Raw genomic sequence first — 12671 nt, 5'->3', positions numbered from 1 at the left:
AATTTATCCAGGAATACATACCTGGTGAATGTGTGGGTGGAGGGGCCAGTATATAGATATAAGCCTACAGGTCCTTAAAGTCCATCAGAAGGCAGTAAAAATAAGGTACCAAAGAGAGCATTATTTATTCAAATTTGGGTAGAACAGATGTTACAGTGCCTCAGCTTGACCTGGAAGTATAAGTGTGAACAGAGATGGGGAAAAGCATTGCTTCTGGGACTGAGGCAGGAGGAAGGAAGCCAAAGGAAGCCTAAGAAAATAAGGAAGAGCCAAGCATTGTTATGCGCATAGTTGGCAGCATGAGTGGAACAGGGGTGGTGAAACTGAGAAAGTGGTTGGAACCAGATATTGTCGGCCTCGAGTGTTACTCCAAAGACTTTAGACTTTTCTCATTAGACAGAGAATGGTTGTCCAGTGTTGTGAATCAGATGCGAGCAGTGTTTTAAGACTGATTTGACAGATACTTGTAAAGGGAATTGGTGTCAAGAGTGGGAAGAAGAACAGGACAGTCGGGAAACCAAAAAACAGAGAAGGTGAATGGCCCTGAGAGTTGGAATTTGGGTGTAATAATGTGAGTGAAAGAGAAGAAATAGGGGAATAGGACAGGATTTGGCACTGGCTGGATGTGAGGAACATATAAGGAGAGGAGATGATAACATATAATAGTTCAGAAAAACAAATACGTCATTCAGCAGGCAGAGGAAGCATACGTCTGGGTCCTGTCAAAAGGACTTACTCTAGAAGATGAGATGAGAGGGGTTAAGTAGGAATGGAGCAACTGGCAGGGACACTTGAAAGTACATGGTTAATGGTGTGGGTTTGCATGTGTAGCAAACAAGCACGTTTCCTGGTGCAGGGCCAGGGTTGGATAGTGTGTGAGCCTACAAGCAAATGGTGATGCCTGCATTTCTTAGGTACTTCAGGTGAGCATACACACCTTTAATAAATGCAGAAAATGTGACATTTAAAATCTGTGATTTTTATTTTTTTAGGAATTGAGATGACCAAAGTGACCATATATAACTTTTATAAGTGAAACAAATTATTGCATATATATATTGTTATAAAATATGTAATAAGTTTTTAAAGGAAATATAAACCCTAGTTGTTAAATTGTGCTCTAATGTATATACTTTCTTCCTAATTAAGCATGATAATATAAGTGAGTGGAAAATCATGAATTAATACTCTTTTCTACTAAATGTTTTCTTTAGCTCAATTTTTTTTGTGAGTCAAATTGGAGAATAGTGGTACTTCTAGCTTTCATATGAGTTTTTCTTTTTCTTATTTTTTTACTAGATGATAATAATGAAGAAGAAGATGTTGACATGAAAGAAGATTCAGGTATTAATGTTTTTATTCTTAGGGGATAGACAAGGATCATTTTGTTGTTGATGTACATCTTATATCTTCCAAAGAAAGACAAAATAAGGCTAACATAATAGAAATGTACACTCAAGGTTATAAAGTAAGAAAATGGTCATTCTAACTCATAGCTAATATGTGTGTGTGTGTGTGTATGTGTTAGTCGCTCAGTCATCTCCAACTATTTGCAACCCCATGGACTATAGCCTGCTGGGCTCCTTTGTCCATGGGATTCTGCAGGGAAGAATACTAGAGTGGGTTGCCATTTCCTTCTCCAGGGAATCTTCCTGACCCAGGGATCAAACCCAGGTCTACTGCATTGCAGGTGGATTCTTTACCATCTGAGCTACCATGGAAGCCCCATTCATAACTAATAAAGTTACTGTATTTAAACATTAAACTTGACTTCGAGCTTTCTGAAAGCTAAGGTAAAAATGGACCATGATGTAGTTAATGGAAATGTATAACAAATCACCCCCAAAACTTGGTGGCTTAAGCACCTACTTATATGCTGAAATATTCCGTGGGTCAGAAATTCACAGCAGGGCTGATTTGATAATACTACTTCACAGAATCTGAGGCCTCAACAGGAAGACTCAGCAGCTGGTGGTTAGAATCACCGGAAGATTTGTTCACTCATATATGTCTGACTGGTGGGTCTTCATAGGTAGCTCAGTGGTAAAGAATCTGCTTGCCAAGCAGGAGACCTGGGTTCGATCCCTGGGTTGTGAAGATCCCTTGGAGGAGAAAATGGCAACCCAGTCTAGTATTCTTGCTTGGGAAATCCCATGGACAGAGGAGTTTGATGGGCTATCATCCATGGGGTCACAAAGAGTCAGACATGACTTAGGGACTGAACAGAAGCAGCAACATATCTGGCTGGTGATTGACAGGCCTGTCACCTGAGACCTTGACTGGGGCAGTTTTCTGAAATACCTGTGCATGGCCTCCATCTGTGTTCTGGGCTTCCTTCCAGTGGCCAGTTTCCTTTTGGTTTCTCTAGAGAGAGAATGAGTGAGCCAGACACAAACCTATCTTAAGACTCATCCTCAAGAATCCCATAGAATTACTTCCACCACACTCTTTTCTTTGGAGTTGTTCTTCACAAGCCCACCCAGCCTCAGAGGAACAGAGAATAGACTCAGTTTCCTGATGGGAATCAGTGAGGGTCTGTATAGCAGGTAGGACCTGAAAAATGGCTGAGGGAATCTTTGGAAAATGCATTTTGTACATGTGATATATTGTTCTCATTATCAGAAAGTGAGATACATGCCTGCTCCTCAAAAAAAAAAGACCAGTGTTTGATGAGAGAAATCCAGTGGTTAAAAACATTGATTCTGGCCTAAGGTCAATATGAGCTTGATAATGAAGACATTAATCAGTTGGCCTGGATTCAATCCTAGCTCCTCCACTTAAAGACTTTGGATTAGAGTTTTCTCTGTTAGCCTCAGTTTGCACTTCTGGTGGCAATAACTCTTACTATACAGTCTTGTTCAGGGGACTAAATGAGATATCATACCTGAAATGTCCCTTGAATACTTGGTGATCGATTTGTTTACTCAACATATAATCTGACAGATATTAGGAAGTACGGGGCTCAATTCTATGGGACGAGGGCCCCATGTTTCTCACTTTGGCATCATGCTGCTCTAGACGCGAGATGGGGCCTATTTTCAGAACTGAAATAGATATCTTCGAGACCTTCATTTTGTGTGACCTCCCATTGCTGCCAGGACTCCCTACAGGTTGCTGACAACTTGGTTCCGAGCAGCTCCACAAACAGAGAGCTCTTTAAACTGTGAGGCAGACAGTCTCGATGGGCAAGGTTTGGTTAAGATCATCCTTCTCCTTGTGAAGTTCAATCTCTGTCTCTCACCTGATCTCCCACTGTCCTCGTGGAGGAATAATATCTGTTCTTTTCCATAGTAACAGTACACTGGCGCAACGATCTGACATTCTATCCACTCTTGTATCTCTGGTCTCCCCAGGGCCGTGGATTCAGGGGGCATGGTAGGCAGAGGGAGGATCTCAAAGTCAGGAGTGGAATGGCAGAAGGGGAGGAGGGACAAGACAGTGGCTCTGGGTTCCCTACCTGGAGCCCCCTTAGCAGTCTGGTTGTTGTACAACATGGGCAGCTTTCTAAGGAAAGTTCTTGTCTCTGTTCATGAAAGAACACTCAAAGTATCAGGGAGTTGACTTCTCTGGAGTACTCCTCAGCCAAGGTTGAACAGGAAATGGTTGGTCAATACCATCGCAGGATGCATCTGAGGCATGTCCTAGACCAACACTGCCCAGTAGAAATGTAACAGGAGCCTCAAATGGAAGCCTGATAATTCAGATAATTTCTGATTTTCTTTTAGTCACATTGAAAAGGGTAAAAAGAAACCAGTGAAATTAACATTGCATGTAACGTATCAAAAATATTATCATTTCGACATAAACAATATAAAAGTTGGTCAGATATCCTGCATCTTTATTTTTCAATACTAAGTTTTTGAAATGTGTGTGTATTTCACACTCACATTTCAAATCAGACTATTCACATTTCCAGTATCATTGGCAATATGTAATATTAGACAGCTAGATTCAATACTATCGCCCAGAGGCTCCTAGTAGAAATGAATTGTCCACAGCTGAACTTTCTCATTAATATACTTATTGGTTGTCCTCCCTTTCTGGTCTTACCTCCCTGTTCCCCTCTGCTGCTTCCTGGGATAATCTCTCAAACTAAGTACTCGCACTCAAATGTTTGTCTCTTTGTCTTCTGAGAAAATTCAACTTAAGACAAAGACTCTGCCTGCCTTTTGTAAAACATAAAGCCCAAGGCAAAATTTCAATTAAAATATCAATTACTATACTCAGGATAGCTTATTATTTAAAAGAACCATAGATTGAAAAAAGTGGTCAGTTCAGTTCAGTAGCTCAGTCGTGTCCAACTCTTTGTGACCCCATGGACTACAGTACGCCAGGTCTCGCTGTCCATCACCAACTCTTGCGTTTTACTTAAACTCAGGTCCATTGAGTCGGTGATGCCATCCAGCCATCTCATCCTCTGTCGTCCCTTTCTCCTCCCACTTTCAATCTTTCCCAGCATCAGGGTCTTTTCCAGTGAGTCAGTTCTTTGCATCAGGTGGCCAAAGTATTGGAGTTTCAGCTTCAACATCACTCCTTCAAATGAATATTCAGGACTGATTTCCTTCAGGATGGACTGGTTGGATCTCCTTGCAGTCCAAGGGACTCTCAAGAGTCTTCTCCAACACCACAGTTCAAAAGAATAAATTGTTTGGCGCTCAGCTTTCTTAATACTCCAATTCTCACATCATACATGACTACTGGAAAAACCATAGCCTTGACAAGATGGACCTTTGTTGGCCAAGTAATGTCTCTGCTTTTTAATATTCTGTAGAGATTGGTCATAACTTTTCTTCCAAGGAGTCTTTTAATTTCATGGCTACACTCACCATCCACAGTGATTTTGGAGCCCCAAAAAATAGTGTGTCACTGTTTCCACTGTTTCCCCATCTATTTGCCATGAAGTGATGGGACCAGATCCCATGAGCTTAGTTTTCTCAATGTTGAGTTTTAAGCCAACGTTTTCACTCTTCTCTTTCACTTTCATCAAGGGGCTCTTTAGTTCTTCGCTTTCTGCCATAAGGGTGGTATCATCTGTATATCTGAGGTTTTTGATATTTCTCCTGGCAATATGGATCCCAGCTGTGCTTCATCCAGCCCAGTGTTTCTCATGATGTACTCTGCATAGAAGTTAAATAAGCACGATGACAATATACAGCCTTGATGTACTCCTTTCCCGATTTAGAACCAGTCTGTTGTTCCATGTCCAGTTTTAACTGTTGCTTCTTGACTTGCATACAGATTTCTCAAGAGGCAGGTCAGGTGGTCTTGTATTTCCATCTCTAAGAATTTTCCACAGTTTGTGGTGATCCACACAGTCAAAGGCTTTGGCATAATCAATAAAGAAGAAATAGATGTTTTTATGGAACTCTCTTGCTTTTTCTATAACCCAACAGATGTTGGTAATTTGATTTATGGTTTCTCTGGCTTTTCTAAATCCAGCTTGAACATCTGGAAGTTCACAGATCACATACTGTTGAAGCCTGGCTTGGAGAATTTTGAGCATTGCTTTACTAACATGTGAGATGAGTGCAATTATGTGGTAGTTTGAGCATTCTTTGACATTGCCTTTCTTTGGAATTGGAATGAAAGCTGACCTTTTCCAGTCCTTTGGCCACTGCTGAGTTTTCCAAATTGCTGGCATATCGAGTTCAGCACTTTCACAGCATCATCTTTCAGAATTTGAAATAGTTCAACTGGAATTCCATCACCTCCACTAGCTTTGTTTGTAGTGATGCTTTCTAAGGCCCACTTGGCTTCACATTCCAGGATGTCTGGCTCTAGGTGAGTGATCATTCCACACTAGATCATCAGTCTAGGTGAGTGATCAATCACCACATGATCTGGGTCGTGAAGATCTTTTTTTGTATAGTTCTTCTGTCTATTCTTACTACACTTGATCTTAGCCAAAAGGCCAAGAAGTGATCTTCTGTGTATTCTTGCCACCTCTTCTTAATATCTTCTGCTTCTGTTAGATCCATACCATTTCTGTCCTTTATTGAGCCCATCTTTGCATGTAAATTTCCCTTGGTATCTCTAATTTTCTTGAAGAGATCTCTAGTCTTTCCCATTCTACTGTTTTCCTCTATTTCTTTGCACTGATCACTGAGGAAGGCTTTCTTATCTCTCCTTGCTATTCTTTGGAACTCTGGATTCAAATGGGTATATCTTTCCTTTTCTCCTTTGCTTTTCTCTTCTCTTCTTTTCACAGATATTTGTAAGGCCTCCTCAGAGAGCCATTTTGCCTTTTTGCATTTCTTTTCCATGGGGATGGTCTTGATCCCTGTCTCCTGTACAGTGTCATGAACCTCCGTCCATAGTTCATCAGGCACTCTAATAAATCTAATCCCTTAAGTCTATTTGTCACTTCCACTGTATAATCATAAGGGATTTGATTTAGGTCATACCTGAATGGTCTAGTCGTTTTCTCTACTTTCTTCAATTTAAGTCTGAGTTTGGCAATAAGGAGTTCATGATCTGAGCCATAGTCAGTTCCTGGTCTTGTTTTTGCTGACTGTATAGAGTTTCTCCATCTTTAGCTGCAAAGAATATAATCAATCTGATATTGGTATTGACCATCTGGTGATGTCCATGCATAGAGTCTTCTCTTGTGTTGTTGGAAGAGAGTGTTTGCTATGACCAGTGCGTTCTCTTGGCAAAACTCTATTAGCCTTTGCCCTGCTTCCTTCTGTACTCCAAGGCCAAATGTGCCTGTTACTCCAGGTGTTGCTTGACTTCCTACTTTTGCATTCCTGTCCCCTATAATGAAAAGGACATCTTTTTGGGTGTTAGTTCTAGAAGGTCTTGTAGGTTTTCATAGAACCGTTTAACTTCAGCTTCTTCAGCATTACTGGTCAGGGCATAGACCTGGATTACCGTGATATTGAATGGTTTGCCTTGGAAAGGAACAGAGATCATTTTGTCATTTTTGAGATTGCATCCAAGTACTGCATTTTGGACTCTTTTGTTGACCATGATGGCTACTTCATTTCTTCTAAGGGATTCTTGCCCACAGTAGTAGATATAATGGTCATCTGAGTTAAATTCACCCATTCCAGTCCATCTTATTTCACTGATTCCTAAAACGTCAATGTTCACTCTTCCCATCTCCTGTTTGACCACTTTCAATTTGCCTTGATTCATGGACATAACATTCCAGGTTCCTATGCAATATTGTTCTTTATAGCATCAGACTTTGCTTCTATCACCAGTCACATTCACACCTGGTTGTTGTTTTTGCTTTGGCTCTGTCTCTTCATTCTTTCTGGAATTATTTCTCCACTGATCTCCAGTAGCATATTGGGCACCTACTGACCTGGGAAGTTCATCTTTCAGTGTCCTATCTTTTTTCCTTTTCATATTGTTCACCTTGTCTTAAATTCCATGAATATAACATTAATGCTTGCCCTTCACATGGAATATCCTTGGATATCCTTGGACTATCCTTCAGCCATGAGGAGCACTGCCCTTTCAACCAGACAGTTTAAGGCCCTTATCTTGCTAAGGATCATTTGCCCAAAGTGATGTAAGTACACATTTCTAGGCAAAGGGGGCTGACTTCTTCATAAGGTCCAACTAGCTATCTGAACTACAGAGTGAGTTCATGGAAATCATTAACGCTAATGCAGAACCCACAAGGCTAGAGTCAGCATTTGGGGTTTAGGGGCCTTAAGTGGATCATCATTTCTGACGTTAGTCCCACCAAGTTTCCTGAGATTTATCTCTAGCAGCTGGATGCAGCCATTCATGTCACACTCAGTAGCCCAAGGATACTTAGTCACTCAGGCAGAATGGGCTTGGGAAGCTGCTCTCTGTTCCTAATATCTCAGTGCTGAAATCATAGGGGATTTTGTGCAAGATGGGTTCATGAAGGGCCAGCTGGCCTTGCCAAATATTGGTAAGCAGGCTTGCTTCTGTTCAGTCTCATGCTCCGGTGTGCTGGTGTCTGAGAAGAGTCTGATTGAGCCTCCTAAGACCTCCTAGACAGCTAGCCTTCCCTGAGCCCTGAACCTCTTCTTCTCATACAAGAAGTAGTGCTGGAAGGATTTTTAAGAATGCAATTGATGCTAGTGAAGGCCTGTTTGTGTGAATCAACCAGTCAACAAATGCTAGTAAATGATAATGAACAATAATATGAATATCAAAAACCAGTGAGGTGCTGGGAAATGTACTCCCTGGGTTGGAGTGGGGAGCCCCAATTTGGAGAGTTTGCAGATTTCTTTGGTATAAATGGTATTCTTCAAGGTGCGAAACATTAGCCAATAAATGTAGGGGTGGAGGAGAGGGAGGTCCAACCAATTAGTACAGTATGGCTCAGCTCAGATCAGTCCCAGCACCCCTTTGCTGAGCAGGATTTTAATTGAGCTGTTCCTTGTGCTGATTGTTCAACATACATGAACTCACTTAGGATATGCAACAGCTCAAAGAGATGGGGACTGTTATTATCCAATGCTTAGGGGGAATAATATCAGATGGTGTCAGATAGAGTCATCCTAAGAGAGGCTCTGCCCCTTTCCAAGGTGGTAGAAATAGACTGACTTAAATGCCTAGGATCCTGTTTAAGTCATTTAATCCTAGCATAGTAAATATTTCCCCATGTCCTTCCATTTCCAAGACCATGCACTCTTGAAATGGACCCCAACCTGAGCCCCAGGGACAGAAAATCAGCAGCCACCTCTGGCAGGTCAGCCACCTAAGAGCCAGAGCCCAGTCGAGTTCCTCAGGGACAAAGCCATGCTTATGGCAACAGCCCAGAGTTCCAGCCTCTGCTGGAAACAGAGGCAGCAGAGACGACATGACACAGTGTTAAGGAGAAGCGTGGGATGCTATTGGGGAAGATTCCTCTAGCTTTCCCAGGCTAAGAGGGAGAGGAAAACTGTGAGCATGGAGGCCATATTAGCAGTGACTTTCAGATGAGTGTCTCGGTGGGTATTATGAAATGCTATGTCATAGACTAGAGGTCCCCAACCTCCGGGCCATGGACAAGTACCAGTCTGTGGCCTGTTGGGAACTGAGCCTCATGGCAGAAGGTAAGTAGCTGGTGAAGGAGACAAGCTTCCTCTGTGCTCCCCATTGTACACATTACGCCTGAACCATACACCCCCCAAGTCTGTGGAAAAATTGTCTTCCATGGAACCAGTTCCTGGTCCCCAGAAGACTGGGGACCGCTGTCATAGATGGCTGCTCATAACTAACATGCATCTATGCCCACTGATCACCCCAGGAGTGCCCTATGGCTTCTTCAAAAAGGAAGCACTAGTACTTCTACAGTATGTAAATAGTTCAACCTGTGGACACAGAGATGTCTTTTTAAGTCTTACCCATTCCCCAAGAACTCCCATTTACATGGGTAATCATGAATTCACAATTTAATTCTCAACCCACTTTCTGGAAATGCCAGTTTGGAGCTGAACTCCCAGTACTGGAAGCTCTCCTCTTGGTCCCAGTTGCATACAATGCATTTCGGCACAAGGGAGGGTGAGAGGCTTCTCCCAGGGATATTGCAAGTGGTAACTCTGCTCATTTTATGAATCCTTTTGAACCCAGCATCTGTGCTCAGTGAGCTGTTTCAAGCATCTCATTTCTGTTTTTGCTGAACCCATTCTGAAAGGTCAATATCCATCCACACCTGGTGACAGAAATTTGGGGGAGTTGCTAATGTAGTCATTGGCAACATTTTTCACCCTGGTCATGATAATGATCTTGGATGTGACTGCCTTGCAACCACAGAAAGCCTAACCTAGTGCCCAAACCCCTTTGTAGTCCATAATGCCGAAGTTTTTAATAGCACATCTATCAAATGCATTTTTCTGTTCTGTTCTTTTTATAATAAATGGGAAAAGAAAAATGAGTCACCATAACTCTATTGTAGACTTACAGAGTCCTGGCATAGGTAATAGTTGCTAAGAGAGTGAGAATTAGGCACAAACCCCATTATGTCTTGGTCTCAAAGAAAGGCCTGGGTAACAGGGATATAAAAAAGAATTTGAAATGAAATTCTCAAGGCACTGCTGGACACCAGTGACACAAGAGAGGATTACGAAAGACAAATGCCCTTTCTCATGGGACCTACAGTCTCAGGGTGAAGGGTGGAATAGGAGGGAGACATATAATAAAGAAATAAACAAGGGAGCAAGAGAATTTCAGTTACACCAGGTGATGCCTGTGACAGATTTTCCTTGCAACCCTTCAGATTTAGTAGTCAGGAAAAGCCTTCCTTGGGAGTTGAATGTGATTCTGTGTTAAAAGATGGGAATGGGGTGGGCATATGAATGTGTGTGTCTGGAAAAAGGAAGAGCAGCAGGTGTAAAGGTCCTGAGGCAAGAACCAGCCTAGAAACGATAGAAGGGAGCTAATAAGTCTGAAGCCAAAGATGAGTGGGAGACGGGGGTAGTGTAGTAGGTGGAACCCAAGTGACTTGTTTTCCTGCCCCATGAGACTGGATTTGGATCTTATTCTAAGAGCAGTGGTTTTTAAACAAGCAAACAGGGTGATCTGGTGAGATGAGAGGGAGGTTCAAAAGGGAGGGGATATATGTATACCTATGGCTGATTCATGTTGAGGTTTGACAGAAAACAACAAAATTCTGTAAAGCAATTATCCTTCAATTAAAAAATAAATAATTTTTTTAAAGGAAAAAAGAGAACTCTGGCTGCTATATCCAGAATAGATTATAGAAAGATGAGAAAACTAGGAGTTTGGACTAGGGTGGTGGTTGCAGAGGATGAGCACAGTAGATGAACATAAGCTATATTTTGGAGCAGAGGTAATAGGACTCATTATGATGGAATTGCTTTACTGGGAAAGTAATTGAAGGAAAATATTAAGGATAATATCTCAGTTCTGGGTTTAAACTCCTGGGTAAATAAGTCACACTCTCCCTTGAGAGGTGGAATACTGTGGAGAGAACAGATTTGCAGACATCAAGTGTATTGTTCCAGCTGCGTTGTTTGAAATGCCTCATGGGATTATTTATATAAGGGAGCTGAGTAAAGGGGAACCATTAGGGTTGGGAAGAGTGGAGTACAGGTACTTCCCAGCCTTGAAAAGACAACAGGGTGTGGTGGTAGTTTCAGGACCTAGAAGACAGAGAAGGCCATGAGGAAAAGGTCAGTTGATAGGAACTGTGACCTTAGATTTAGGAAGATAATTAGTCCTTGAAGACTACTGGCAGCCTAGGAAATAAATGCCTTGGGCTCCCCATTGGCTGCATATAATAGGAAGCCAGAGAGATGGGGACTTCATTGGTGCCGTCCATAGAGACCAGTGTCCCAAAGCCGGAGGAAGGGACGGTGGAAAGCGGATCTGGAGGGGCCAGTGGAAGAAATCCAAAATAAGATGCCATGTGAACAATTGAAGACATAAGCTTTGAGAAATAAAGAGGCCAGAGCTGCAGATATAATGTTTAACAAAGTACCCCATATCCAAATGGGATGAATTTGAAAGAGTTTTCCTAAAACTGTGTTTAGAATTTGTCACTAGCCTCCTTGGCAGGAGGAGCATTGAGAAAAGTGGGAAGCACAGGAATTTAATCAGAGGCATATGGAAATTGTTTATAATCTGGATTGCCAAAGAAACCTGTTAACTAAAAGGAGGATAATTTCATGCCCCACCCCACTCCCCCAAAATGAGATGACTTTACAGTTCATCTAGCCATACTCTGAGGGCTAAAATGAAATCGCAGAATGACAACTGTCAGTTAATCCGTGAAGTTTTAAATCAAAGTCTCCTAGAGAATAATCATAATAATTTGAAGTTGCCTAATGGAGAATTTTTTTAATTTAAAAAACACCCTTATGGTTTCACATTCGTGTGAATCATTAATGATGGCAATAACAACAACAACAACAAATGGTTATGCCTAAGCTCTAAGTCCTTAAGTTCATGTTCATTGGAGAAGCCCAGATTTTTGCAAAAATTTAGCTCAGCCATAATGTCAGGTGAACCTGCAATTAAGCTTCACTCTATGTGTGGATTTAGCAAGAAAAATGTATTTTTAAACATCATGATAATTTTGAACCCCTAGTGGGAGATATTTAAATAAAAATATATTAAATATATTTGTGCTTCCAGAGGGGTTAGAGCCAAAAGACCACTCTCCACTCAACAAGAAGAGCAAAGCAAAGAAGCCAGAAGGCTCCAAAGACTCCAGCGAGGGTAAGTCCAGTTCTTTCTCTCTTTAAAAAAATACACCGTGAAAAGAAACTTGTTTAATTTGTAAATTATGTGTATGCTCTCATATTCAGGTATTTCTAAGTGTTCAAGAATCACTGGGAAATTCTTTATCCTTTATCCTTTTTCCCCTGAATGTGAGAGTGAAATAGCAGATTCAGGTTTAAATCATTTTAGTAAAGACAAAATTTAAAAAATCCTTTTCTCAGTGTGATGTATTTTCCATTCCTGCAAAGTGTGGATACTGCTTACCAGTTAGGTGTTCTGAAATCACATAAGGGTGAAGGTCCAGATCTCTATGTGAAGAGTTGCAAGGTAACTATTGTCTTATTGGGATCATTTTTTTTTTCTCTTATGAATACATTTGGATCCAGAACAAAACCTCAGGAATGGGTGATAGAAACATTTTCTGTATTTACTGTTCTCTTTTCCTTTCTGGAAACCAATGTATCTTCACATTTATGCATTGAGTGGGTATGCCCAATGAGGCTATTTTATGAGGA

At 41.4% G+C, this 12671-nt stretch overlaps 1 protein-coding gene across 2 annotated transcripts in view; it reads left to right on the top strand.

Annotated features, from left to right (window-relative positions):
• MACROD2 (mono-ADP ribosylhydrolase 2) overlaps positions 1 to 12671 on the top strand; it is a 2278672-nt gene that overhangs the window by 2072568 nt on the left and 193433 nt on the right. For both annotated transcript variants that reach the window (XM_081556519.1, XM_081556518.1), the window contains exons 10-11: positions 1300 to 1344; positions 12070 to 12153. In XM_081556519.1, coding sequence (XP_081412645.1) covers positions 1300 to 1344; positions 12070 to 12153 — 129 coding nt within the window. The remainder of the gene's footprint in view (positions 1 to 1299; positions 1345 to 12069; positions 12154 to 12671) is intronic.

Source organism: Giraffa tippelskirchi, chromosome 13 (assembly GCF_054371585.1).
Source record: "Giraffa tippelskirchi isolate mGirTip1 chromosome 13, T2T-mGirTip1v1.2.pri, whole genome shotgun sequence".
NCBI classification, from domain to species: Eukaryota; Metazoa; Chordata; class Mammalia; order Artiodactyla; family Giraffidae; genus Giraffa; species Giraffa tippelskirchi.
Note: the sequence above shows the minus strand (reverse complement) of the source record. Positions and strands in the feature narration are given on the sequence as shown.